The sequence below is a fragment of the Notamacropus eugenii genome, chromosome X (assembly GCF_028372415.1).
Source record: "Notamacropus eugenii isolate mMacEug1 chromosome X, mMacEug1.pri_v2, whole genome shotgun sequence".
NCBI lineage: Eukaryota > Metazoa > Chordata > Mammalia > Diprotodontia > Macropodidae > Notamacropus > Notamacropus eugenii.
In genome coordinates this window covers 22,178,030-22,205,419 of record NC_092879.1, presented here as the reverse complement: position 1 = coordinate 22,205,419, position 27,390 = coordinate 22,178,030, and the positions used below count along the sequence as shown (strand labels likewise).

The 27,390-nt window shown below is 48.5% G+C and overlaps 1 protein-coding gene across 15 annotated transcripts in view; it reads right to left on the bottom strand.

Annotated features, from left to right (window-relative positions):
* Nucleotides 1-27,390, bottom strand: part of ATP2B3 (ATPase plasma membrane Ca2+ transporting 3) — a 131,201-nt gene that overhangs the window by 85,441 nt on the left and 18,370 nt on the right. For all 15 annotated transcript variants that reach the window (XM_072626758.1, XM_072626757.1, XM_072626763.1 and 12 more), the window contains exons 2-3: nt 10,906-11,121; nt 10,313-10,640 (exon numbers count right to left, since the gene is read on the bottom strand). In XM_072626758.1, coding sequence (XP_072482859.1) covers nt 10,313-10,517 — 205 coding nt within the window. In that variant the 5' untranslated portion in view covers nt 10,518-10,640; nt 10,906-11,121. The remainder of the gene's footprint in view (nt 1-10,312; nt 10,641-10,905; nt 11,122-27,390) is intronic.

Sequence of the window (27,390 nt, the reverse complement as noted above, 5' to 3'; positions counted from 1 at the left end):
ATGGGAGCATGGGACAGAGACCAAAGCAACATCGTACTTCTAAATAAGAGAAGACACTTGGGAAACAGTGGAAGATTTGGGTGATAATCAGTGGGTGAAAGCCTCAAGTTCTGACTACTGAGAAAGCACCATGTTCCAGCATCCCCTACAATATGGATGGTTAACAATGATGATATAATACTAATTATTACTATTCACAGACCCCACCAGAGGGCACACAGGGGTATTTCAGGGCTGGCTTCCTGGATGAGATCACAGGGTATTGAATTACAGAATTAGAATATTGGAGTTGGGCTGGGAAGAGGTATCCTAGGGATCTGTCCTTGGATGTGTTCTTATAGTCAATGTTTTTCTTTTATCAATGATATTAATGGTATGTTTAGCAAATTATGAAACTGGGAAGGCTAGCTGACATGGAGGATGAAAAAGACCCTGAAAGACCTTGGCGGGCTAAAATGATGGGATAGATCTAAGGGAGTCTAAAGAATTATTACCGCTAGGGTCAACTGCATCTGTACTTATGGGGGCAGGGTGGGGAGAAACATAGTTAGGTGGCAATTTATCCAAAAAAGATCTGGGAGATTCAATAAGAATCAGGGGTGTGAATGAAGGAAGTAGTTGCCCGCCCCAGTCAGCAAATGTGGAACATCATGTTCAGCTCTGGATGTCTTGGATCCCCAGCTACGAGGAAGTAGGGCCTAGGGTTGAACGGTGCTGGTGAATAAAAGCATTCCATAGGGCTGGAGGGAACAGTTCTTTGAGGGCAGAATCCAAATCATAGCCAGAGAGGGTCAGTTATGACCAGAGTCAAGCTGGAGATTGCCAGAATACTCTATCCAATGAGGTGAGGCAGGGACTGAGTTGCTAGTAACATGCCAAGAGTCTAGGATTTAGCACAGTGCATGTCAGAGTATGAGAAACAGTGGAGACAGAGCTGAGTTCAAATCCTGCCTCCAACATATCCTGGCATTATGATCTTGGGCAAGTCATATATCTCTCAGTGTTCAAGGCAATTCTGAGAAGAAAGGTAGAGGGCATTTCCTCCATTGTGATTTCCCCATGCCAGTGAAATCACATATCCAGTTCTGTCTCTATCCCCATGTGAAGGTAACTTCCTTACTAGTAGGTACGTGCTGGCCCAAGCTGATAGCTGCCCATAGAAAGCTCTCCTACATTGACTGATAGTGGGCTCACTTTTCCCCAATGTTGCTGAGGGAATGAACATTTTAGGAAGGATGTTTACAAACCAGAGTGTGTCAGAAAGGAATGGAAAGAATAGTGAGGTGACTGGAGACAATGTACATGAGGAACAAATGAGAGAAATAAGAGGACTTAAGGAGGCCTGAAGAACCATCTTCAAGTATCTGAATGTGCTGTCATGAGGAAAGGGAACTAGATTTGTACTGCTTGTCATTCCCACTCCCCCACTCCTAAAAAAGTAGAACTTGGAGCTTTGTGTGCAAGTGGCAGAGAGGCAGACTGCAACTTAATATAAGGGGGAAAATTCCCTAAATGAAAAGTAGAATGTATTGCCTTGAGGCAGTTAGGTGAAGAAAGCACTGAGCTTGGAGTTCCAATCTTACCTCAGGCACTTACTAGCTGTGGGGACCCTAGACAAGTCACTTAGACTCTGTCTGCTTTGGTTTCCCCAAGTGTAAAATGGGGATTATAATAGTACCTACCTGCCAGGGTTGTTGTGAGGATCAAATGGAGATCCTCTGTGGTTGTAAAACACTTAACACAGCACCCAGCACATAGTAAGCTCTTAATAAATGCACGTGCCTTTTCACTCCCTTGTCCCCATCCTTGGAGGTCATCCAGCAGAGGCTGGATGACTGATGTTTTCAAAAAGATTCATGTATAGATACAGCTGGAACAGATTCTCTCTGAGGTTCTGGCCTCAGCTCTGGGATTCTCTGAGTGACTAGGGGGTAACAGGAACAGAGAGAGATTATAGCAAGGATCCCCTTGGCCCCTTCTTTCTTTGGGATCCAGCTTGTGCCCCAGCCACCGTCTCCCTCATTGGTCTCTCACCAACAGGAAGTTTGAGGATTTATCCCCTTGCCCCATCAGAAAAAGGGGCAAGGTGCCCCAGTCCCCGGGGGTGGCTAAACTGAGCTGGGGGAAAACCTGCCTCCTAGCCCTGGCCACCTGTACCCTCCCAGCATCCCTTCCTTTCCAGGGAGAAACCCTTTGGTGGCTGTTTTAGTACAAGGAAAATGCCAGCCCATGTATGGCGCCTGTGTACCTCATGACTCCCTCCCTCTCAGCTTCTCCTTGGTTTGCCCTTGATGCTGCAGCAAGCCAGCATCTTGCTCATTCCCTCCATCTCTGTGCCCTTCTCCCGTGCCCTCCCTCCTTTTTGTCTCAATCTTCCTTTGTCTTGGTCTCTCTCAAGCTTTCCTTCCCCTCCTCAGTTCTCTATCCTCTCTCAGTCTTTCCTTTCTCTTCTGTTTCTTTCCCAGGTTATATGTGGCAGGCATGGGCTGGATTCAAGTTCCCTGAAGTATTGCTACTGAGGGTGTGTGTGTGTGTGTGTGTGTGTGTGTGTGTGTGTGTGTGTGTGTGTGTGTGTGTGTGTGTGTGTGTGTGTGTGTGTGTGTGTGTGGTAGGGTGGGGTGGAGTGGGGGTGATGAGGAGGAAGAGAGGAGAGAGGGGAAGGGAAAGGGGGGGAGGGGGCAGGAACAGGTTAGGGGATGGAAAGGAGGTGGGAGGAGTGGAGGAAAAGGAGAAGAGAGGAAAAGGTAAAGGAGGAGGAAGGGGGAAAAGGGAAGAGGGGGAAAAGAGAGAAAGGAGGAAGGGAAAAAGGGACAGGAGAAGAGAGTAAAGGAGGAGGAAGGGAAGGGAGAGAGAGAAAGGAGGAGGGGAATGAGGGAGAGGAGAGGAGAGAAAAGGAGGAAGGGAAGGGGAGAGAGAAAGGAGGAGGGGAATGGAGGAGAGGAAAGGGAAGGGGAGGGGAGGGAGGAGGGGAATGAAGGAGAGGAGAGGAGAGAAAAGGAGGAAGGGAAGGGGAGAGAGAAAGGAGGAGGGGAATGGAGGAGAGGAAAGGGAAGGGGAGGGGAGGGAGGAGGAAAGCAGAAGAGAGAAGATAAAGAAGAAATAAGCAAGGGAAGGGGGAGGGGAGAGGAGACAGAGAGCGAGGCCTCCCTTCCCCCCCTCACACCCACCTCTCCTTGCCTCCTTGCTTCCAAGGGCTATGAAGGCTAGGACAGCAAATGAGTCATAGTGGGGGCAGGGTCTGGCCAGGTGGCACAGACACACACGGGGCACTTTGCCCACGTCAGGCAGCCAGATGCCACAGGAATCAGATTAGAAGCCATGATTGTCAGAGCTGGAAGGGCCTTTAGAGATCATCTCCTGCAACTCCACAGAGGAGGAAACTGAGGACCAGGGAAGCAAAGAGAGCTGCATAAAGTCACATAAGCAACAAGCTTCATGCCAGAGCTGGGATTAGAACGTGGGTCTTCAGGTTCTCTTCAGGAGGATGACAAAGGCCTTTCAACTTGGCTGAGGTTCTGGCCTCTGAGCCTCCTTCCCCTTTCCCCTCTTCCTCTTCCTCCTCCTCTCTTCCAGACCACAGGGCCAGCCCATTCCTCAGCACCAGGGCAGAATTCTGCAAGTTCCTGAGGGCCCTGACATTTGAAATATTGAACAAGACTGACAGGTAAAGGAAAGGTTTCCTAGGATTAGAAATTTATTCTTGTTCAGAGGTCAGTGGGCATGGGGGCCCTCATCTGATTGGGAAGGAGACACTGGGAGCTGTGGGCATTTGGGTCCTGAGAGGGAGGGTGCTATTAATGAGGCCTGGGTTAAAAGATGAAGAGCTGTGCACCTGGGCTCATCTCCTTGCACCTGGGCTCATTTCCTTGTACTTGGGCTCATCTCCCCATACCTGGGCTCATTTCTGGGCATCTAGGCTCATTTCTTTGTACCTAGGCTCATCTCCTTGCACCTGGGCTCATCTCCTTGTACCTGGGCTCATCTCCTTGTACTTGGGCTCATATCCGGGCTCATTTCCTTGTACCTGGGCTCATCTCCCTGCACCTGGGCTCATTTCTGGGCACCAGGGCTCATTTCCTTGCCTGTTTCCTGTCCCACCTCTAGCCTCAAACTGAAGTCTAAGGCCAAGTGTACATACTGGTTTTTCTGAAGCCCTAAATATCAACATCAAGGATTTTGACTTTATTCAGTAGGCTGTAGGGAGTCATTGAATGTTTGTTTTTTTTTTTTTTAAGCAGATGAGTGTTAAGATCAAGAAAGGCCCTAAGGAAGATTGTTCTGGATTGCAAGGGGGAATCAGCTGGAGCTGGGGGGGGGCGGGGACGGACCCATTAGGATGTGAGAGATGGCAGGTGCCTAGACCAGGGTGGAGAGAACAGGAGAATCTACCATAAGACTAACATCAGGTTCAGAAATAAGGAAAAGTCAAAGAATTTGGAGGAAGTTCATTGGTTTTTAGCCAGAGGGGTGGCCAAAATGGCTAGTGGTTATGACCAAGACCAGGAAATCCTAAGACCCTAGAGCTGAAAGGGGCCTCAGAGGAGATGGGGTCCAACCCTCCCATTTTACAGAGGATGGCCCTGTGGCCCAGGGAGGAGAAGTGAGCTGCCCAATGTCATACAGGTAGGAAGTGGTCTGACTCTAAACTCTATGCTTCTTCTATTACCTCATGCAGAAATGAGCCTGGAGATGATTACTGAAAATCCTCAATTAACTGATTAATAGGAATGTTTGTGGAAGGAGATGTCTGGTGAACTGACTATTTCAGGCCTCTGAGCAAGGACCAGAAACCCCTCTTTGTCTCAACAGTGATTGAAAACCACCTTCTCAAATGCTGAAAACCCTTGGTGGCTTCTGTGGGCCCAGGCCAGCAGGTCTGACCGCCTGTTTCTTGGCCAGCTGAGGCTTTTCTAGGGGCGCCATGAGGACTACCCATGGTTGCTGCCTTGGGCTGGATATGGCCTCTCCAACCCTTCTGCCTGGTTTTCTTGGGTTCTGCCCTTGAAAGATCAAGGGAGAGGATCAAAGACCTGCTTTGGTACATATAGGGATCCCCTCCTGGACTGCTGTGGATCTCCCCCTCTCTTTTGACTTAGTAGAGCCTTTATGAGGGACTGTGGCTGAAAATACCTCCCTACCCAGTGGTCAATCTCCCAAATTAGAGAGGTTGGTTCTCACACAGCAGACACCCCCAGTTTGGCCTGGGGCCTGGGCTTAGAGCCTGTCCTCTTGGTAGACTCCAAATGCCAAGGGCCCTAGAGGCCTAGCTCACTCCCAGCATCATTCAGTGAGAATTCATTAAGCACCTACCATGTGCCAGACACTGTGCTGAGGGCTGGGGATAAAGAGACACAGTGGCCTGGCACATAGTGAACACTTACAAATTGTCTGTTGAATGCTAGAACCTGCCAAAGCTTGGCCTCTGTCTGTGGAACCCAGGGCTTCCTGCCCAGGCAATGAGGTTCCTGCCAGTGGCTTAGTGGACTTGTGATTTTCAAGGATACTTCTGTCAATGCATGGAGGAACTCATTCGTGACCTTTGAGAGTAGCCTGGGGTTGTGAGAGTTCAAGTGACTTGCCCAGGGTCCCATAGTCAGTAGATGTCCCAGGCAGGACTTGAACCCAGAGCTTCCAGCTTCTGCAATTACTTTAATTAGTTTAAGTGAGCCCTAGTTAAATGGAGAAAGTGAGATCTCTCAGCTAGAAGTACCTAAGTGAGGCCGGATGGCCACATGGTGGGGACAGAGTTTGGAAAGAGGACACCTGCACGTGGGAGACAGTGAAATCTCCCAACTATAGAGATTCAAGCCTTCTGTCTTTGATTCTAAGATTTTAATGGAAATCTCACTCAGATCCCAGCTTAGGGATAGAAGGATTTGATGGTGTCCCTTCTTGAGCTGATTTGGTACAACCTAATAGCTAAGTAACCTGAATATTATAGGGAAAAACTAGAGGGAGATAGCATGGTACAGTGGGAAGGGTGTTGACTTTGGAGTTAGGGGATCTGTGTTTGAAGCAAGTCACTTCTCCTCCTACTGCCTCAGCAAAATGAGGAGGTTGGATTAAGTGGCCTCTGAGGTCCCTTCCAACTCTAGATTTAGCGTCCTCTGTGTGACCTTGGGCAAATCATTTTCCCTTACTGGGCTGAGGGCCTCAGACAACTTTCTAAGATTATAAAGGCACAGCAGGTACTTCCCTGCACTGGTAGGGGGCTCTCTTTCATTAAACAGGGGGTTGGTCTAGCTGGTCTTGGAGATCCCAGGAATCTGTGGTCTCATGACAACATATACACATGTACACATATTCACATGTGTCTTGCCAGGGAAAACTTCTGTGTGCATGCCCATGTGTGAGTGTGAATGAGGACTCTGCAGAGGCTGAAAGCATGTGAGCATCCATTTGCTCCTACACTGAAGACACCAGACCCTCAAGGCATTGAACACTGAAGACAGGTTGGCCTAGTTATTGCTCACTCCATTTTTGCATCCTGAAAGAACTGACCGACTATGATGGCTGAGCCACTGTCAGGGAGGTCTGAAGGATTGTAGAAAGCAGAACTGGAGAAGGGTGTAGAATGCTCTGGTTTTCCAAAAAGAAACAGGAATGGAGGCTGCAAACTATAGGTTTAGTGTGTCTAGTGTTGATTCCTGGCAAGACTCTTGACAAAGGGCCAGTTAATGAATCCACAAAGGAAGCGGTAAGGTCTAAGAGACAGCATGGCTTCAGTTAGAACAAGACTAACCTTATTTCTTTTTTTTTTTGCTGGGGTTACCCAAGCCTGGTTGATCAAGGGAATGCTGTAGATACTGAATTACCTAGACACTGCAGCTAAACATTTGACAGTGCTTGTCCCACTAATGCTATAGATGAGATGGAGTAATGGAGGGGTAGAGAGATAGGAGACAGAGAGGACTCCAATACTGAGGGTTTGGTTGCACCCAAAAAGAAGTCACAGATGATTTGGTGGCAACTTGGAAGGAATTCCCGGTGGAGTGCCCTAGGCTAGGGATCAAGGCATTGAGGGAATGCTTCTCAAATTTGCAACTGACACAAAGCTAGGAGGGAATGGATGACTGAGTTAGGATGCTCAAAGGTCTTTACAGGCTAAAACATTGGGCTGGGTTTAGGAAGAAGTTATTTAATGGGAATAATAAATACGTCCTGTGAAAGAGGAATTAGCCTTGTTCTATATGGCTCCCACTGGATGTCAGCAAAAAGCTTCCTCAGAAGGAGGAGAGCTATCTAGAAGCAGAGGGCCACCGAGTTCCCGGGAAGGTGCAGACCACCTCTCATAGAATACCTTCAAGCCGAGGCCAGACAACCTCTTTTCAGGGATGTTGTGGAGGACATAGCTTGGATTAGAAGGTCTCCCAACTCTGAGAGTGCTCCCCCCTCACGGGGGAACCTTTGGGCCCTGTCTCACCCCTGGGAAGAAATGAGAATGACTGGCTATGGTCCCTAGTAGAAATACCCTTCCTTAGGCAGGTGGGCCTACAATGTGTAGCAGGTGGGTGCAGATGGATGGCAGTCAGGGTTGGGAACACAGCATAGCTCTGCCTAAGGGGTGGGTGACTGACTGTGTGGCTCTCCAGAAACATCCCCTGAGCTCAAAATGCTCTGCAGGGAACAGATCCCAGAAGGCTTCATCATGAAAAACAACAACCACCCCTTCCATCTGTCTCGCCCTTTCAACTTTGCCAAAGCGCTTTCCTGATGGCATTCAAGCTTTACAACAGATCTGAGAGATGGATGGGGTGGCTATGATTCCCCTCCTCCCCATTTTACAGATGTGAAAACTGAGGCCCTGAGAAGTGAAGTGATTTTCCCACACAACTAGTTAGTGGCAGAGCTCAGATGAGAATCTCATTTTCCTGCCTTAGCTGGTTTAGCTCCACAGAGCTGGAGGTGGGGAGTTTGGGAACAAATGGAATAGAAATGTGGTAGTTTGGGAGGATGAATGGGTAGGGGAGAAACCAGAGCCTTGGGAGAGTCTAGAGACTTGAGAGGTCAGTGATATGGACCACGGGATAAGAAGAGAAACGTTGTTGGGTCTACCAGATGGGACCTGAGGGGGATGGATATGGGGAATAAGAAAGAGAGAGACAGAGAGAGACAGAGAGAGACAGAGAGAGAGGCTGGGGTGTGGGGGGATGGGATGGAAGGTGGGGGAGGAAATCAATTAGTTTGCTACTAAGCTCATTTCATATTTCCCCAACAGGCCTGGGCAGGGCCTTGGCACAGACCACTCCCAAAGCTCTCCATCTCGAATGGAATCAAATCCACCCACCCCTGGGACAGGAAACCAGGCTCAGCAAAGGTCCCTTTAGCCTCATTTCACAGCCAACACTCGTTAATGTGGGATTTGGTTCTGTTAATTTAATTTCATGAATGTGATGACATAGCAGGTAGATGTTAATGGGAGGGGCAGCATTAAAGAGCAACGAATATGGAGTCAGAGGATTTGTGTTCAAATCTGCTGCTTATTAGCTGTGTGACCTTAGACAAGTCACGTCACCTCCCTCAGTCTCAGTTTCCCCTCTGTAAAATGAAGGCATTAGAGATAGCCTCTGAGGCTGCTTCCAGTTCTAGCTCTAGGATCCTATGTGTGATCCTGGGCAAGTGCCTTCCCCTCTCTGGGCCTCAGTTTCCCTTTTGGGAAAACAAAGGAGATGAGGTTGGGAGTGGACATGTTGACTTCTGAAGTTCCTTCCAGCTTTTGTCTACAATCCTATGATTTTAATTATTGACCCAGAAGCTGTACAGTAGTTGGCCTTCACAACCTCTATAGGAAAAGGGATTGCTGGATAAGTAAACAGCATAAATGAGATTGCAGTGGGAATATTTAATCTAGGGGGGGATGTCTTCAAGTACTTTAAATGTACCCATTTATGTGAATAACAAATCAGTCTCATGGTTCATTAAATCAGATTCACTAAGGTTTTAGACTCAAGAAACAATAATGGCTATCTACTAGTCAAAAATCCTTAGTCTGGCATTGAAAGCCCATTCTCATTTGACTCCAATTGACTTTTTCCAACTTGCTCTCCCTTAGTCTTCTGCATCCTGATCTCCTTACCATCCCTCTACACCTGCTAGCTTCCCTCCCACCTCCTCAGATTTATTTACGGTGCTCACTCCTTGGAATGCCCTTCCTCCTCCTCTTTTTCCCATATTCAAATCCTATTTGTTAAGGACCAGCTCAGATGCCATCTCTTCCCCGATACTCATGCACCCCAGTGAAAGGAGAACTGTAACAAGGCCCATCTGCCTACTGTGTGGGGGAAGAATTACGGTGAGCGGCACCCACTCTGCTCAGAAGGAGTGTTGGTAGCTGTTTGTGCTGGGAAAGTCTCCCCTGTCCTTATGCCCCAGTCATTGTAAATATATTTACCCAGAGGATCCTGGTTCAGTGATCTTGGGCAAGTCACTGAACTACTATAAGCCTCAGTTTCCTTATGTGTAAAGTGAGCCCCTTCCATTGAGCTGTTTCTAGAAGGTCCCAGTAACCCATCAGAATCACAGGCTTGGAAGAAAATAAACTGCAGGTGTGTCATACACACACACACACACACACATACACACACACACACACACATACACACACACACACACACACACAGAAAGGCAGCTTGGATAGAGCATCAGACCTGAAATCAGGAAGACCTGTGTTGGAATGCCACCATAGACACCTACTGTGTGACCCTGAGCAAATTACTTAACCTTTCTGTCCCCCAGTCTCCTCATCTGTAAAACAAGGGGGCTGTACCTCTAAGATCCCTTTCAGCTCTAAATCTATGAGCCTATACACGACCTTGGGCACATCACTGAGTCACTTGGAACTTAGTTTGCTTTTCTATAAAATGAAAAGAGAGAGGAGGGAAGGGAGGAAATAAGCATTTATGGAGTACCTACTATGTGCTAGGCACTGTGCTACGTGATCTAAAAATATTATCTCATTATCTCTCCAAATAATTTCTCAAGTCCTTTCTGGCTCTAAAGTCCTATGACCTTATCAGGAAAGGTCCCCTAGTCCAAGCACCCACAGAATATATTTGTGTAGGCCAAAGTATCAGATAAATTTAAAAAAAAAACAAACTAGAGCAAGATCCTTAAGAGATGAGCGCTAAGAGGGGTCAGTTTTGATTGGGAGATAGGAAAGGGGAACTTATAAGAGGTGGAGGACAGAGTAGGCAGCCTGAGGCATCGGGAGGGTGCCTTGCTTGTGGGCTGGGAAGAATTAACCCTCTGGTGCCCAGTCGACCATGCTGCTAGGATCAGTGATTCTGCCAAGCATTCTGCCTCACACACCTACCTTCAGTGGGGGAAGTCTTCAACCTCTTGCAGAGACCACTGACATCCCCGTAGGTTTCCTGGATTTTCTGGAGCGCCTCTGCCCCCCGGAGCTCCATGAGGGAGCGGAGCTCGGGCAGTGTACAGCCGAAGCCCCCAGCCCGGTTGGCTCCATGCTGCTGATTCTTGGCATGATGACCCACAGAGCTGTTGGCTACGTCTCCCATCTTGCTTTCACAACTGGTAACCCCTTTCTTTGCTCGGTGCTAGCCCTTGGCTCGGGGAGGGCTACTTGGTGGAAAAGAACACTGCTGAGTAGAGCAGTCTCTGAGAGCAGAAATATGGAGTGCCTGGTGGAACAAGGAGGAAAGGAGAGAACAAGAATGGAGAGACATGAATCAGTGGGATCGAAATTACAAAGATGCTCTGCTCCCCACCAACTCAGGTTTCAATGAATAAATTTTTTGGGCTGTTTACTTGGTGAATCATTGAATGCAAATACTCAATTGCACTGAGGCTAGCTTTCCTCTAGGCCCTTCCTGGGCACAATCCACTCCCATACCCCCCCCAGCATCAGGTGGTGTGTGGCTTTGGGTAAGGATAGTCTTAACTCACCTGCCTGGTTAAGAGGTCATCAATAGTGATTTCATGCTATATAGAAGTCTGGAGGAATCTTCTTTTGGGAATTCGGCCAGCTAACAGTCACAAGCACTTCGGTTTGTCGAGGTCCGAAGAGGGGGCCGATCCATGGACAAGGGTGTTCTCTGAGACAAGTGGGGGGATCCCAGTCACAATTTAGCACACCTGGTATCTCCGCTGCACTGGGATAATCTAGTCAAAGATAGAAAAGGCACAGAGAAGGGGCAGAGAAGCCCTGAGGGTTAGTGAATGAATGATGGCACCCCAGCCCTGCAGGTTATGCTAGTTCAAGCTCTGAGTGGACCAAATTGTCCCTAAACCCTAGGTCTAGATTGGAGAAAGTCAAAGCAGGAGGTGGTTTGAAGCACCCGCCTGGGGCACAGGCCAAGGCTTAAACAGCTTCAGGTCAAATTTCAGTCCTATTTCTGAAAGGATTGAACTGGCTCCAGTCCCTGTTCTAAGTCAAACTCTGAGTTCTAATTCTAAACTGACTGAAGTTGCCCCAGTTATCTGAAATCCCCAGAATTTGAAGAGTCAGGGAGCCTGTGGTCCTAATTTTTACAGACTCAGTTCTCAGCAGCCCAGCCTTCTTCTTCCCCAACTTCTCATTTCCCTAGCCCATGGCCACATCTCCCCTCCAGTGGGCCGAATGCCTGAATGATTCCCTGAACCCTAACAGCCGAAGACCTTTTGAAACAGGAGCTCTATCTCCTTGTACTAGACACTCCCCCTCATCACCACCCCCCTCTGCTTGTTCTCATATGATGGGTGTATCTATGCACACATCCATCAACTCATGGGCTTTGCCACATCATTCATGACATACAGCACACTATGATGGCTAATGAACCAGCCCACACCAATGGGAACGAGTACCCGATAACTGATGACTGGGGGAAGGGGGCACACAGAGAGGATTTAAGCTGCTCACAGTGGGGCTGTTGCCCATCTGCTCCTACCTCCTGAGGGTCCTGTATCACATATTCATCTCTCCTCTTCACTTTCCTTAGCCTTTTAAATATGCTCGCCCATCTTGAAAGAACTTTTGCTGGGTTCTCAAGCTACTACCATCCTCCTCCTCCTCTCTCTCACTACCAAACTCTTTAGACTTGTGGCTTAAGCTCCCTGCCTCCACTTCCCAACCACCCACTGCCTCCTCAATTCCTTACAAACAGGCTTCTATCCCCGCCCACTTGCCACTCTACTGAAACTTCTCTCTCCAAGGTGACCTCCTTGGGGGTCCTAATCCTCTCCTTGAGGCCCAAATTCATCAAGAGCTAAAGGAGTGCTGGATTATGACTCAGGTGGCCTAGGGTCAGGTCCCAGTTCTGCTATTACTAGCTGTGTGACCTTGGAGAGCCCCAGCTTCCCTTTCTTCAAGGGTAAAATGGAGACAAAAATTCCTGCCTCTCAAGTCTCAGAGGATGTGAGGCTGAGCTGGAACAATACAGAGAGGCAGGGCTATAGATGGCAAGAGCCACCATTGTAACTAGCCTAACACACAGGGCTGTGAGTTGGTGGAGTTCAATTCAATCCAATACAACCAATTAACCAAGACACACTCATGAAGGGGTGGGGGTACAGGGGGTGTTCTAGGCACAGTTACTGTCATTTTACAAGTAAGAAGTTAACTGACTTGCCCAAGGTTACATGTCTAGTATATAGCAGGGCTGAGACTTGACTTAGGTCTTCTTACAAGCTGTTTTTCACTTCTATCTCCCCTCCTCCACACCTCACAAGCCATCTAGGTCTCCTCCCATACTGCTTTAGTCTCAGAGACAGCCGAGGGGCTTGCCAGTCCCACTTTCCCCCCTTGCCTCCCATCTCCACCAGCCCCTTGTCCCATCACTCATCACACCCACTCCGCCAACTTCAGTCCCTCCTTCTTCCCAACTCTGTTCCCATTTCTACTGATGGCAGACCCATTCTCCTAGTCACCAAGGCTTCTCCATTCTCTCACCCATACCTCCTTTACTGCACCAAGTGGAATAAGGGGCTTGAAGAGAGCAGAGAAGACTGGGCACAGCAGCTTGGGGAAGCGGGAGGCCAATCAAGCAGAGATGAATGAAAGGATTGTCCAGTGGCAGTGACAGCCTGGTTGAGGTTAGAGAGTATGGCTCTATGGTGTGGCCCCCTTCTGCACCATCTCATGACTTGGCGACTTAGAAGTAGGAGGGGAGAAGTTGGAGGTTGAGGCTAAGCCAGGATGGAGGATTAGTGGGGTGGGAACAGCAGAAATTGGAGGGGGTGAGTGAAGCCTCCTAGCCTAGAGTTAGAGGTGGAAGGGACTTCTAAGGCCACTTCCTTCATTTTAGAGGAGGAGACTAAGGTCCAGGGAGGGCAGAAGGGAGACACCCAAGGTCACATGGGTAGTAAATATGTTCATTCCATAGTATTATGCTGCCTGGCCCCTTGCTATCCTCCTCCTTTAAAATGTCACCCAAGGCAACCTTAGGGAGTCCTGAGGGGGAGGTGGTGGTGGGGAGGTCCCAGATAATATAAAGGAACACATAATCCCCAAGTGGTATCAGGAATTTCAGGATCCTTTCTACTCAGCAGTCCATTTAATTGATGATCCCTCATTGACATTAAGGGCTGTTTCCTGTCCCTGATGCAAATGACTTGTATGACCTTGGATGAGTCACTTGACCTTTAAATCTTCCGGTTTCCCCCTCTGTCAAATGAAGGAGGATTGGACTAGATGGATGGCTTCTGAGGTTCCTTCCAGACCTAGACCTAGGCTCCTATGATCTACATCCAAGTAGCCAGAAACTCCAGAGAGCAGACAGAAGCAACGGGAGCCAAAGGGGTTAATAGCACTGCTGATTCCCACAAGTGAAAGAAAACAGCTGCCAAGTCTAGGCCTAGGGAGGAGAGTGAGAGGGAGCAGCTGGCACCAGGGCTGGGTAACCAGAATTGCCCCTTCATGGGTGAGGGGAGATGAACAGAGCCTCCCTTCCCCCACCCTTGACCCTCAGTGACTGAGGGGCTCCTGGGTCAGCTTGTCCTCTGACCTCTTCAGTGACTTTCTCCCTGTGGGAGCAGGGCTGACCTCCTCAGCTTGGTCTTTAGAGAGCCACAGGCCCAACCCCATCTAGCGCTTCCCCCTGGTCCTCTAGACAAACTCAGCTCTAGCCAGGTCAAGCTGTTCCTGAAAACCCACTAGGCTCAATCCAGCCCTTTCTGCTCCTCCCCAGGCCTTTCCCACTCCTCTCTCTACCTGTACAACCTCTACCCTTTCTCCAAGCATTGGCAGCTCAGGTCCACCTCAGCCATGAAGCATTCCCTACCCACCCAGGGCCCATAGTCAAGGGGCCATTTTCAACCAAGTGTCTCCTCAGCTTACCATTCTTGACCTTCTCAGTCTGACCTGACCCACCCTCTCACAGATTTCCTCTGCTCCATACATCCCAGCCTGTCCTGCCTCCTATACTTTCTGGGCTCATTGCTGCCTCCTCTCCCCCTACCTTATAGTGCTCACCCAATCATGTGCTCCCTGTTCTCAAGACTCCCCACTGTGAGAAGTGTTCCTCCAGGGCTGCCCACAGCCCTCTGTCCATTATTCCTCACCTCTACAGTTTTTATTCTCAGAACAGATGACTGATAGGGGACCCACACATAGCAGATGCTTAGGACTTGCTTGGTGAACCAATGACAAAATGAATGTGACCAATGCTCCCTGTCTTGTAGGAATCTCCTCTCCCCCTACCCCAGACCTGAGGATGAGGGCTATGCCTTCTACAGAGCAATCCTCAATGCTACACATTTGTTGAATAAATGTCTAAGCCCTGGAAAGGGAGGCAGGGGAATGAGCCTTGTATCTGCATCCTCCTGGGTGAAGGGAGGGAGGGATTTGAAAAATTAGCCATATAACTGTCCTTTTCTCCAATAGACATTTGAGGAATCATTCCCGTTAAGTGAAACTACTGGAGAATCATCTACAGTTACGGGGCAGGGGTTGATGGTTTGTTCTGCAGAAAGGTCTTTTGCATCCCCAAGGATTCACCCTGGGATTCTTTGACATAGGCACACTGTACCCCCACTTGCCACACATTTACAATAGGGCTTGATTCCCAAGTCCACAAGGCCCTCCAAATGGATACATCAGGAAGAAGAAAACCTCGTGGGTTGGGTGAGAAGGTAGGGCTCCGTTTCCTGCACGCACAGGGACTCCCACTTGTCCCTCGCCACATTTCTCTGCACCTCATGCCAGCATGCTCATGCCTACACACACATGCTGCTGTGTACACACACACACACACACACACACACACACACACACACACACACACACACACACACACACATACACACTTGCCTGCACCATGCCCACACATAAATCTGGGCGTTCACACGTTGTTCACATACAGAATCCATAGCACATGAACACACACAAACTCCTCCCTGGTACCCCTCGATGGCTGCTCCACCCTTCTCTATCCCACAGGGGTTGCTAGCCTGTAGTAGAGCTGGACTGGGGGGAGGAGTGGGGTGGGTCAGCCGATTTCTAGGGTGAGTGCATTGAGATTGCCAGGGCAGGTGTTCAGGAGGGCCCTGGGGACAGAGCCAAGTGTACAGTGGGTCCCCCATGCCAGAGCCTGGTGGTGCCTCTCACAGGCTGCCAGCCATCCTTCGGCTGTCTTTATAGGGGCTGTTGGTGGCTCAATGGCCAGCTCATGACCTTTCACCCTGTGCGTCTCGGACACCCCTGGCCCCAGCGCCCTCCTTGCCACCCTCCCCAGCCAGACGCACCTTTGTGCCCACCCGGTAGGGAAGGGGGATGGCTCCGAGGACAAGGCCTGCATTCAGCCAAGAAGGGCGGGGAGCTGGGGGGAGGGAGCTGAGGCTGCGCACGGCCTCATTAATATTTCAGAGGCACAGTCACTGCAGCTCCAGGGCCCTCACTGCTCTGCTACTTGTGCTAGTGGAGGGAGGTGGATGGGGGGAAAATAGAAAAGGAAAAAGGAAAGACAGATTTAAAGAGACAGACCTTCTCCCAACCCCCGTCCCACCCCCCTCCCTTCTCCTCATGGGCAAATGCCAAATGGCTCCCTCTGTGGGGACAGGGCAGCAGCAGCTGCTGCCACTGCCTCCTTCCCCCAACCCCTGTCAGCAACGGGGGGGGGCTCTGAAGCCCCCCAACATTAGCCCTGAACAGCAGCTCAGTCACCTTTCAGCGGAGGACACCCCTAGGCACACACCTTCCCATGGTCACTGGCCTCTGAGACTCAAGGAGTCAGTTGCCCAACAGAATCACAAACAGATTCTTAAAAGCATGGAATTCTAGACTCAAAGAATCATGGGATTATGGAGTCATTGAATTCCGGAGCGGCAAGGGGCCCTGAAGAGACCAACTGGTGCAGGCACCAGCCTTCAGGGAGGCCAAGGTTTAGACCAGGGGGACAGGTGGCCATTTCTTTAAAGAAAAACGATTACCAACTGAACAACCATGAACGAAAACAATCTCCCAGAAGCATAGAGGGGGTCAAAATCTCCACCCAAATCCTTAGCTTTGATCAAGGCAGAACCAAGAATTCAACAACAAATAAGTGGGAAAAATGCCAGTCTAATAATTACTAGCTGTGGGAGACTATGAGTCACTCCCCTCCCCTCTGAGCCTCAGTTTTCTCATCTGTAAGGTGGGGAAGGAGATGTACTTACACTACCTGGGTTTTCTGAGATATGGGGAAGGCAGTGCTATGTGACTGGGAGACTCTGAAGCCTCCCTCAGTTGCCCATCCTATCCCCCGTGATCATCCCCAGCATGGTGGGGGGGGGGAAAGGAGAAGGTTTTGAACCTGGGGTCCCCCGACAGAGGATCTGAGCACTTGGAGGGGGAAGAAACCCCCACATTTTCATGTTCATTCGCCTCTAACTGAAAGTTAGCATTTCTTTCATTTCCTTAAGGGCAGGACTCTGAGAAGGGCCTCAGAGGTTTCACATGGCTGCCAGAGGGGTCCAAAGACACCATAAAAGTTCAGAAGGCTTCCTCAATATTCCACCCCAACCTCTTGTTTTCTCAGCCAGCCACATCTGAGTCTCTGCCTGTGGTTCTTAGGAACCTCTGCTATTTATAAGTAGAAATCTAAACAGAAGCCCCACCCTTTCCACCCTTCTACCTAATCGTCTTTGAATCTAACGGTTCCTTACCTAGACCTGTGTATACGTAAAGTACCTATAAATGTCAGTTAATATTATTACTTGGCGGTGGTGCGTCTGGCCTCTGGGCCTCGCCTGATTCTCCACTCGACCAGAGTAGACTGTTGCTGCATTGAACCTCTCCCACCTTCCCACTCTGCTTTTCCTCTGGGGGGTACATTTGGACAGAGACAAAGACCTACCTATCATTCAAACATTCCTTTCCTCCATTCCATATCCCACCCCCAACTCCTGATGACCACTTCCAGCCAGGCTGCTTCAGAGATGGAGAAAATCATTTTCAAAATATGAACTTGAGATTTCTAAAGCTATAGCTGAGAGGGAACTCAGAGGCTAGTAAGGCCAATCCCTTGCTTTCACAGAAGAAAGTGAGGTTCTGAGAGAAGTGACTTGCCCAGAGTCACACGGTATCAGAGGTGAGATCTGACTCCAGGCCCTCTGCCTCCAGAGTCTGCACCATATTACTTGCCCTTCATTCTGACCACCTGTCCAGTTGCCACTGACCCTCCCAGAGTCCAAGGATGACAAGATAGCCATGGCGCTAGGATCACTAAGATGATTACTAAGATCTCCATTAGATTTCTATGAAATAATGTGTCCCCAGAGCTTTCCCAGGATCCCCTAGGCTCCAACAGAGGTGGGAGCTATATCTTTAAGCCAAGATAGGGCACTAAGAGAGAAGGTCATCCTCAGGCAAAGGTCTCCAGTCTCCCAAATCTTATCCTTTCAAAGAAGAACTGAGATCTGGCTAGGTTACTGTGCCACACTAGCAGCTATGACCCCCATTCTCCAACCAGATTCCTTCCTTTGCCCTCCTGTCTTTATTTTCCCGCTCCCCCCCCTTAAAAACAGCGAACCAACCAAACCAGAGACTTCTTTTCCTGCTGGGGGGGGGGGGAGAAGAAATAACCCATCACATCCATTGTCAACCACGGCCCATTGCTTCTCTGATCAGGCAGGGAAAGGAGCCTTCCTGGGAGGCTAGAGTACTTAGGGAAACCAGACTCAAGGAAGTCAGCTGGGGACCTCCTTGGTTATTGCTTCTCAGGAAGCTGGGCAGCACAGGGCCATCCTGCCTCCTGGGAGCTCTGAACTACTTAAGAATCTGAGCTCCAAGTCTCGCCTTGGTCACACGCTATCTTCTATCAGACTAGGCGCACTAGCCAGAATCAAGGGCAACAACTGGCTCTCCTCTTCCTCCTATCTCCCTCATAAAACAGAACCCAGCTTGCTGGATCTGGCATACAATATTTATAACCTACAATGTAAAAGATGGCCATTGGCTATAACCATTCAGGCACTCAAAGTGGACATTCTAGTATTAAAGATGCAAATGACTAAATGTCTGACTCTCGTGACCCCATTGGGGTTTTCTTGGCTGAGATACTGGAGAGGTTTACCTTTTCCTTCTCCAGCTCATTTTACTGATGAGGAAACTGAGGCAAACAGGGTAAAGTGATTTGCCCAGGGTCACACAGCTAGGATGTGTCTGAGGCTGGGTTTGAACTCAGGGGGTCTTCCTGACTCTACCCCCTGTTGTTCTATCCACTGCAGGGCCACCTAGCTCACAATGGCTGCTGGCAAAGTGAAGTTCATTAGGCAAGGGTTTAAATGAAGCTTTCAGTAACTAACTGGATGCCCACTCACCAAATCATTGCTGGGTCCCCTATCCCATAACTGCTTCCCTCCTCTCTAAGGGCAAGCCCAGGACCAAACAAAAACAGGTAGAGGGCAGGATGTGGTTCTGGGCTCTAGTCTGCTGACCTGCTGCTGAGAAGGGGAAGACAGAGATGGACTGAGTCTTCCATCTTTGGGGCTTATCCCTCTGGCTGGGGAGGCAAGGAACAATTTCCCCTGAATCCACCAGACTTTTCCTTCTGCCTGCAGTGTCCTCCCAAGCCTCCTCTTCAAAACCATCACTTCTTTTAAGGCTCTACCCAGGGCCAACTTAGGATTTAGAGTCAGAGGAGTGACCTTGGGCAAATCACTTCCCCTCATTGGACCTCAGTTTTCTCACCTGTAAAATGAGGGAATTAAACTCAATCCTCCTACAAATCTCCAATTGCCAAGAGATTTATGCAAATTGGATCCCCATAGATTTTAAGTACTCTGAGGGCAAGGATCATTTCTATAGTTAGCTTTGGAGCCCCACCACCCAGAAGTCTTATTGAATAGTTGTGAAATTGCTTTCAATCTGAGGAAAATGAATAATTGAATGACAATCCTTCCTACAATAACCATTTCTTAAATGCCTAGTACAAAGCATGGTGTGGGGTGTGAGGGAAGTCCTGGAGGTAAAGAAGTTAGCGGTCTCTGACCTCAGATCCTGTCATCTTCCATGTAACTAAGAGCTTCACATAGATATAATACAAGTTGCGTGCTGGATGCCTCTCCTACCCAGTTCCTTTCTCCAAGTCTGAGCTGACCAATACTTCCCTAGCTCCAACAGATTCTTTGAGCTAGTGTTACTTCTGAACTAGGAGGACATTAACTGCCTTAGTGGGTCAACGAGGCAAAGGTCAAGGCTTTGACTCACAGATCTTCTGCCCCAGACAGACCTGTCCTGATTCCAAGCTGAGCCCTGACCTCAGTTCTAGACTAAGCCCTGACCCCAGATCTAGACTGAGTCCTGATCCCAGGCCCAGACTGAGCCCTGACCTCAGGCCTAGACTGAGTCCTGTCCCATCCCCTCATTATACAGGGGCCCAGGGAGGGAAGTTACTTGCCCAAGGATTCATGTATCTAAGTATCTAAGGGCAGTTCTTGCTGACTCAATCTACTTCAGTGCTCAATCTACTCTATTAGCTCTCTCCAGTCACTTCCTGTGAATGAGGCTTGTCTTTCCAACTGGAAGGGAGCTAACATGAGCTAACTCATACTTGGCACTGTAGTAAATATTTGATGAGTAAATGAATGAATAAACGAACTCTTCAGGTCAAATACTTCTTCTGTGCTCTAGGATATATGAGTTAGGTCATAAAAGATGGGTAGGATTTTGACAGGTGGAGATAGATAAGAAATGAGTGATCTAGAAATTCATCCTGCCTCCCCATGTAAGGTACCTCTACCACCCTTATCAGGAGCTCGAGCGCTGCTAGAATGACTAATAAAATGTTTGCTTCCCTCAAAGTCAGCCAGGTTATCTAGACAGGGCCAATGGGAACCTATGACTTGTGATGTGAGAGGTGTCACGAGGTCCTGCACATCACAAGATGGCTTCCCTAGCAACCTATCACTTGGCTCAAAATCCCCAACAAAGGAATCTTTGGGGGGGGGGTGTTTAAATCACTGTCTCTAGAAAATCCTTCTTAGAATGTTCATGTGCTACCTAGGAGGAGGAACAGATTCAGTCATTTTCACTTTCGCGGGGACATTTCTCTCAGAAGGGAAAGGAGCAAGGCAGTCTTAAAGTTAAACTTGATAGGTGGAGGATGTTGGGGGTAGGAAGGAGAAGGTTGGGAACCTGGAGTACTATCTAAATGGGTACCCTGGGCATCTTTGGAGAGGATAAAGATTAGGGCATTAGGGTAAAGAGTCCTGGACTGTCAACCTGTGTTTGAGGGCTAGCTTTGCCATTAATTCACAATGTGACCTTATATAAGTCCCTTTTCCTCTTGAGTCCTCAATGTCCCCATCTGTAAAATACTAATAAATGGTATTTGTCAACCATTTTAAAGTTTATTAATTGCTTTACTTATATCATCTTACTTGGTCCTTGTAACAATGGCAGGTAAGATTTTTCCATTTTACAGATGGAGAAACCAAGGCAGGGAGTGCCCTGGGTCACACAAGCTTGTGTCTGAGGCTAGATTTGAAGGTAGCTCTTCCTCACTCCAGAACTAGCACTCAATCTGCTTTACCACCGTTTTTCCATGAAGGGGTTGGTCACAAGATGATCTCTAAAGCCCTGCCCGAAGCTGATATTCTATGTCTCTTTATACTTGGATTCTTCAGTAGACATATGATCTCACTTCATGGGGAAATCCCTTCCAGTAGAGCCAATACTGACCTATCCAGAGAGCAGTATGCTGATAAATGTTTAACAACCACCTCTCCAAAACCATATGGCATTCTTTTAGCTTTAATTGACATCAACATTTTCTCTATCACTATGTTAAATCTAGACAATAAAAAAACCCAAAACCAACAACCAAAAAACACCCAACTAAATTCATTGATCAAGTCCTGATTTGTAGCATTTGCTTATTTCCAAAGTATAAATGCTTACACTGAAAATTTAACAATCGGCTCAACAGCCAGTATGAGCTGGCTCAGGTACCCCCATGTATCCAGGCTTTCTCATCCAGCGCATCTTTGTTTAGACTTTTTCAGAAGTCTTCACAGAAGACCTACCCAACATGCTTTGGGTCTCTTTCCATTTTAGAGTATCAGTAGTGCAGCCCTAGGCTATCCATTCTTCTTAACCTTTGCCCTTGCTCATTTGTATCACCTGTGATCTGCCCTTAGTAGACCAGTGCCAGTCACATAATAGGTGATCAATAAATGCTTATTGACTATCTGGCCTTGCTCCAGAATCTGCCCATCACCTTATATGATTCTCTGATCTTTGGATGTCTGCTACTGCCTGCTTGCATCCAGTACATCTTTCTTTACCAACCTCCTTGATAGAATTTGTGATCATTCAAAAAAGTTCCCCTGAAAAGAGTGGAATGGGGAGACTGGTGGAGCCGGGAGGCTGGGGGAAGGAGACCTTAGAGCCAGACGACTGGGAGGGGGGAAGCTGAAAAACGAACTCCAGGGAGGCGGGATGTGGGAGGAGGGCCAGGCTCTGGAAAGAACAGGGTGCCTAGGAGTGGGGGCTAGAGAACAGACCTCTCCCTTTCCTCCCTCTCCCCCAAACCACCAGTGCCAGGGGAAGACAGTAAGGGTTAGAAGGCAAAAGGGACCCCTAAGAAACAGCATACAGGAAATAGACCCTGGGGAAGAAGGTAGATTAAAGAAGGAAGATCTCTGAAGACAGGGTTCAGCTTTCCTTTTGTTTTTATACCCAGAGTACCTGGCACTTGGTAGTCACTTAATCCACAGTTTGAGGGTTGTATAGAACTGGGTTGGAGAGTAAAGTAACACTCCACACAGAAAAAACCAAATGGATAAAGAATGCCTATTGTTCAAATTCTGCTTTGCAGTTGGACAGGCAGCTAATTGACTTAGTCTTTTAGACTTTAGGCACCATAGATGGAAAATGAAGGGGCCTTACAATTGGACACTATGGATGCTGAGACAAAGGGAAGAGATCCAGATGAGCCACACTTGAGGAAACTGTCCTTTCAAGAATCCCAAGCTGTAACTTGCTTCAACATCCATTTTTGAAAGACACCAATGTTTTCCCAGTTGCTATATGACTGTGAGTTATAAAACACCAGTCTTCAAACAAACCCAACAAGCACTTATGAAGCATCTCCTGTGTGCCAGGTGCAGGTGGCACAAGGCAACCACCACCACCACCACCACCACCACCACCACCACCACCACCACCACCACCACTACAGCAGCAGCAGCAGCAGCAACTACTACTGGGCAGGAAACAATTAGAGACTGGGATTGGCCATCAGAAAGCGCTAACAGTACAGCATATACCAACAGCCACATCAGTACATCAGGGAGGTAACAGTCACTGTGTTATTATCACGGGAAAGACTTCATGGAGGGAGTAGACGCTGATAAACAATGGGAAAGGTGGAAAGTATAAAGAAAGGACCTTCCAGGAAAGATCCATGGAATGTGCAAAGGCGGGAATGGATTTGGGGTGTGTGTGTGTGTAGAGGGGGGGGGGTGATGCTGCGAGATTGGCCTCAGTGGAGGGAAGGGAGGGATGGCTTTGTGTAGGGGAGCAGTGTGAGAGAAGGCTAGAAAGGGTGGTCAGAGATAGAGCAGAGGATCTTCAGTGCTAGGCTAAGGAGACTGGACTTGGTCCAATAGGCAAGAGGGAGCCTTTGATGACTCTGGGCCAAGAGTGATAGAATGAAGGCAGACCTATCTGGTCTGGTTGGTAACAAGGAACCATGTCAACAGAAGCCATACAGGGGGTGAGGATTTACATACCCTACCAGGGTAGTTCATTGGCCTCAAATCTCAACCTTGGGCCAGTCTCATTTTCTCATTTGGACCCAGCAGGGGCAAGAACTGAAATGCTCAGGATAAGACCCTGCCATTACCTGGGGGAAACACAACCTCTGGGGCTGTCTCCCCTTCTTTATGAAAGCATACCCCTAGGAACACTGGGAGTCCAGGACTCAAGTTCCACCTGCTCTATAGTGCTGTGTTCCCCAACTCCCAGGCCTCTGGACCTCAGCTACCTAAGCCTAGCCTAGCTTGAGCTGTCTCTTGTGCAACCCAATCTCCTGCCTACCTGGACCTTGCCCTGGCTCCTCTGATAGAACTTGTAGCTCTGGGCCAGGCCTGTCCTGCCCATCCGGCTGCTGCTGTGCCCCTGCCCCCTCCAGGGCCACTGGAACACTGCCATGCTAAAACAGAAGGTCAGACTCTCTTTTATGGAAAAGACCTTGGGGGCTCTCTCTCAGGTCCGAGTCCCTAGAGCTGGGGAGGGGGGGACACACAGCATTGATCACAGTGAAGCATCTTGAGTGGGTGGGGGAGATGCAGAGACAAACCAGCAAGGAAGATGCACAATGACACTAATTAGCCAGTTACAGCAGAGCTTTTCTGGGAGAAAACTGCATTGCAGCAGGGATGGCAAGGAGCCCAGAGGCAGCAAACACTGGGGCTCCCCCCTCCCTGTACACATTTACACACTCACGCCCCCTCACACACGCACACATATCCTCACACTCATAGACACCATCTAACACACACCCACAGCCGTTCCCACATATGCCCCCCCCATACACACACAGTCACTTCTACCTATAGCCCCCCAGGAGCAGATTCACACTTGCAAACTCCCCTTTCCTTCCATAACAATTGGAAGAAGAAAGTCCCATGGTCGCTGGGAACAGCTCATCCCCCTTCTCCCTATCTCCACCCTGGCAGAACACTGAAATGCTACTTTCCCCTGCCTGATTCTTAACCCCTCATCAGCCCCCTTCCACACCCCAGGGTCCGGGGGCCTGTTTTGTATCATTCCCAGGGAGAGAGGGAGGCAGTGGTCTGGGAAGCTAGTGCCTATGGGCTAGAAACAGACCTTCCCTCAGTATCTCCAGCTCCCTGGGCTGCCCCGAGCACCGTCCCAAGCTCCCCTCCCTCTCCATTGGACTTAGAGTCAGGAAAACCTGGCTTCTAATCTGACTTCTGACACTTAGTAGCTTTGTGACCCTGGGCAGGTCATTTGCCTGAGAGGCTAGTTTCTCAATGGTAATGTGGGAGAGGTTGGTCTTGCTGACCTCCCAGCTAGAAATCAAGCATCTTAGGATGATGCCAAGCCCTTCTAGAGCTGGCTTCTCGCTCCAGTCTGGGGCCCCACTCAGGTGTGCACAATTTTATGGCCCAGAGTTACTTCCTTCTGGAAAGAGTGGCACACATAGACACCTATTAACTTTATGCATTTGAACGAATGTCAGTTTAAATACAATGATCTGAAAGTGCTGGCTGCATTTTGTTTTAAATAGTCAGATCGTTTTGTTACAATCGATTTCATTACAAAAGTTAATGAACTTAATAAAAATGGCAGTTGAAAAAAGGAGAAAAGAAGGGAAGACAGAAAGAAAGGAAGAAAGAAAAAGGAAGAAAAAGCTTTGAATCTGAGTTCTTAACCCTTTGGGAGACACTGATTGATGCCTTTGATGTTAGGAGAAACCCGAGGCCTCTTCATAATGATGTTTTTAAATTTATGAAATAAAATACATATGATTGCGAAGGAAATCAATTATATTGAAATATAGTTATGGAAGATTTTTTTTAAAGTTCTCAGACCCCAGGTTAAGAACCTTTAGCTTAGAACTCAGGGGAGGCCACAGAACATAGACTGACAGAACCAGAAGGGTACTTCATGGTCATAAAATTGAATCCTCTCATTTTCCAGAGGAGGAAACTGAGATGCTGGGAAAGGAAGTGAGTGATCCAAGGTCACACATAGAATCCAACATCTCAAGCTGGAAGGGCCCTTAAAGGCTAGCTAGTCCAACCTCCTCATTTTACAGAGGGGGAAACTGAGATTCAGAGAGGGGAAGGGATCTGGGATCAGGGGCCCACAGACAATGGCAGAGATCCTAGGTCATGTGATTTGCAGTCTCAGGCTGTTCCATCACCCCATGATCTCCCGTTTCACTCTTTTCCTCTCACTTCAGATTCTGAGCCCAACTAAGCCAGAGTGGCCCAGGTCCACAAAGCCTCCAGAGGCTAATTAAATGAATGTAAGACAGGTGGAATGTAGAGTCCCACTCTGGTTCCTGTCAACACGGGCCAAAGGGGCCTACTCCTCCTCTAAATATGTGGTAGGCCTAGTAGGGAAGGAGACAGGCTTGGCCACCAACGGGGCCCTTGAGTGAGTGCACGTTGACTCCAATGAGGCCACCCTGGATCAGACCACTCCGGAGATTCCTCTCCAGAAACGGCCTTCATCATCTATAGCACATTATTTCCAATGGCCTTGAGAGGGACAGATCTGGGTCCTCTGATGAAGGAACTGATTTTGGAAAATATTCAAAGCTGGTGTGAGGCAAGAGGGGGGAAGGAGTGGGGGTGGGCAGGATGTCAGGCTGGTGACTAAGGACCAAAATGGTTTCTTTCCAGGGACGCTAATGGTCCTCAGGAAGGCCCAGGTAGATAGTTGAGGCCGATTTGACCATCTCCCCATAGTATTACTGGGTTGAAGGGGGTGGGGGGGACTGACTCCCTGGAGGTTAGGAAGGAGAGCCAGGGAATGAATGTCCCTGGACTCTCCATGGCCAGTCAAGAGAGGGAAGATCCCTCTAGACTGGGAGAGCGGCCACCAGGCTCTTTTGGAGGTACTGAAAGCCTTGTATTTAGAGGCTATGTGGGTGTTGGGGGCCACAGTAGTATCCCCAGAGTTGTGATTTGAGCCCTGGTATAATCAGATGTGTGGGATAATGAGGCATTTTTTAAATATGGTCCACCTCATTACTCCAGGATTCTTGAATTCTGGAACAAGGGCTAGGGGAGCAAGGCTGTACAGCATTTTAGGGAGGGAGTATAAACGTGAAGAGTAAATGAAAGCCAGAAATCAGATTATAGAGGAGACATTTAGTCTACTTGAGAGAACAAACTGCTCCATTTGGGCCCGCTTCAATCAATCAATCCAATCAACCAATATTTATTAAGCACCAATTACATTCAAGGCATTATGCTAAGTGCTTGTCAACAAATGTATACATCCTAAGGCCAACAAGTCAACAAGAAACACCTACTATGTGCCAAATACTATCCAAAGTGCTCCGAATGTGAAGAAAGGCAAAAGGTGATGCCTGCCTTGAAGGAGCTCACTTTCTAATGAGGGAGATACTATGAGCACCAGTGACAGAGGACTTAGAAGCAGGAAGACCTGAGTTCAAATTCCAACCTAAACTGGGCAAGCCTCTGAGCCTCACCTTCCCCCCTCTGTAAAATGAGAGGGTTGGAAAGATGGCCCCTTTATAGCTCTAGCTCTAGGATCCTATGTGTGACCTTGAGCAAGTCCCTTCACCTTCCCAGGTCTCAGTTTCTTTCTCTGTCAAATGAGGGCAGGGGTGTGCTGGTAAACAACTAGTTTCCCCCTCCCCCATCCCACCCCCATTCCTCTGCACAGCTGCACACACTTAGAAGTTGAATTTGCATTATTAATATTTTCACCCTCATTTTCTTAAGTCTAGACAATCAACAAAATAATCAAATTCTGACTTGTAGAGTTTGCTGAGGTGTAAATGCTCACGCTGAAAATTGACCAATCTGAGTTGGTCCTAGCACAGACCTGGATGAGGTGCTGGCCTAGCTGGACTCTGTCCGAGCTCCCATTCATCACCTTGGGCACATCACTTCCCTTCTAGGGGGCGGGACTTAGAAGCAGGAAGATCTGGGTTCAAATTCAGCCTCAGACACTTCCTAGTTGTGCAACCCTGGGGCAAGTCGCTTCATTTCTGTCTGCCTCAGTCTTCTCAACTATAAAATGGGGATCATAATAGCATCTTCCTCACAGGGTTGTTGTGACAATCAAATCAAATAATATTTTTAAAGAGTTTAGCACGGTACCTGGCACACAGTAGGCAGAATATAAATCTAGTTATTATCATTATCATCTTCCCCTCCCTGGTCCTGTTTTCCTCCTCTATAAAATAACGGGCTGGATGGTATCTGAGGTCCCTCCCATGTCTAAAACTAGGAGCCTCTGCA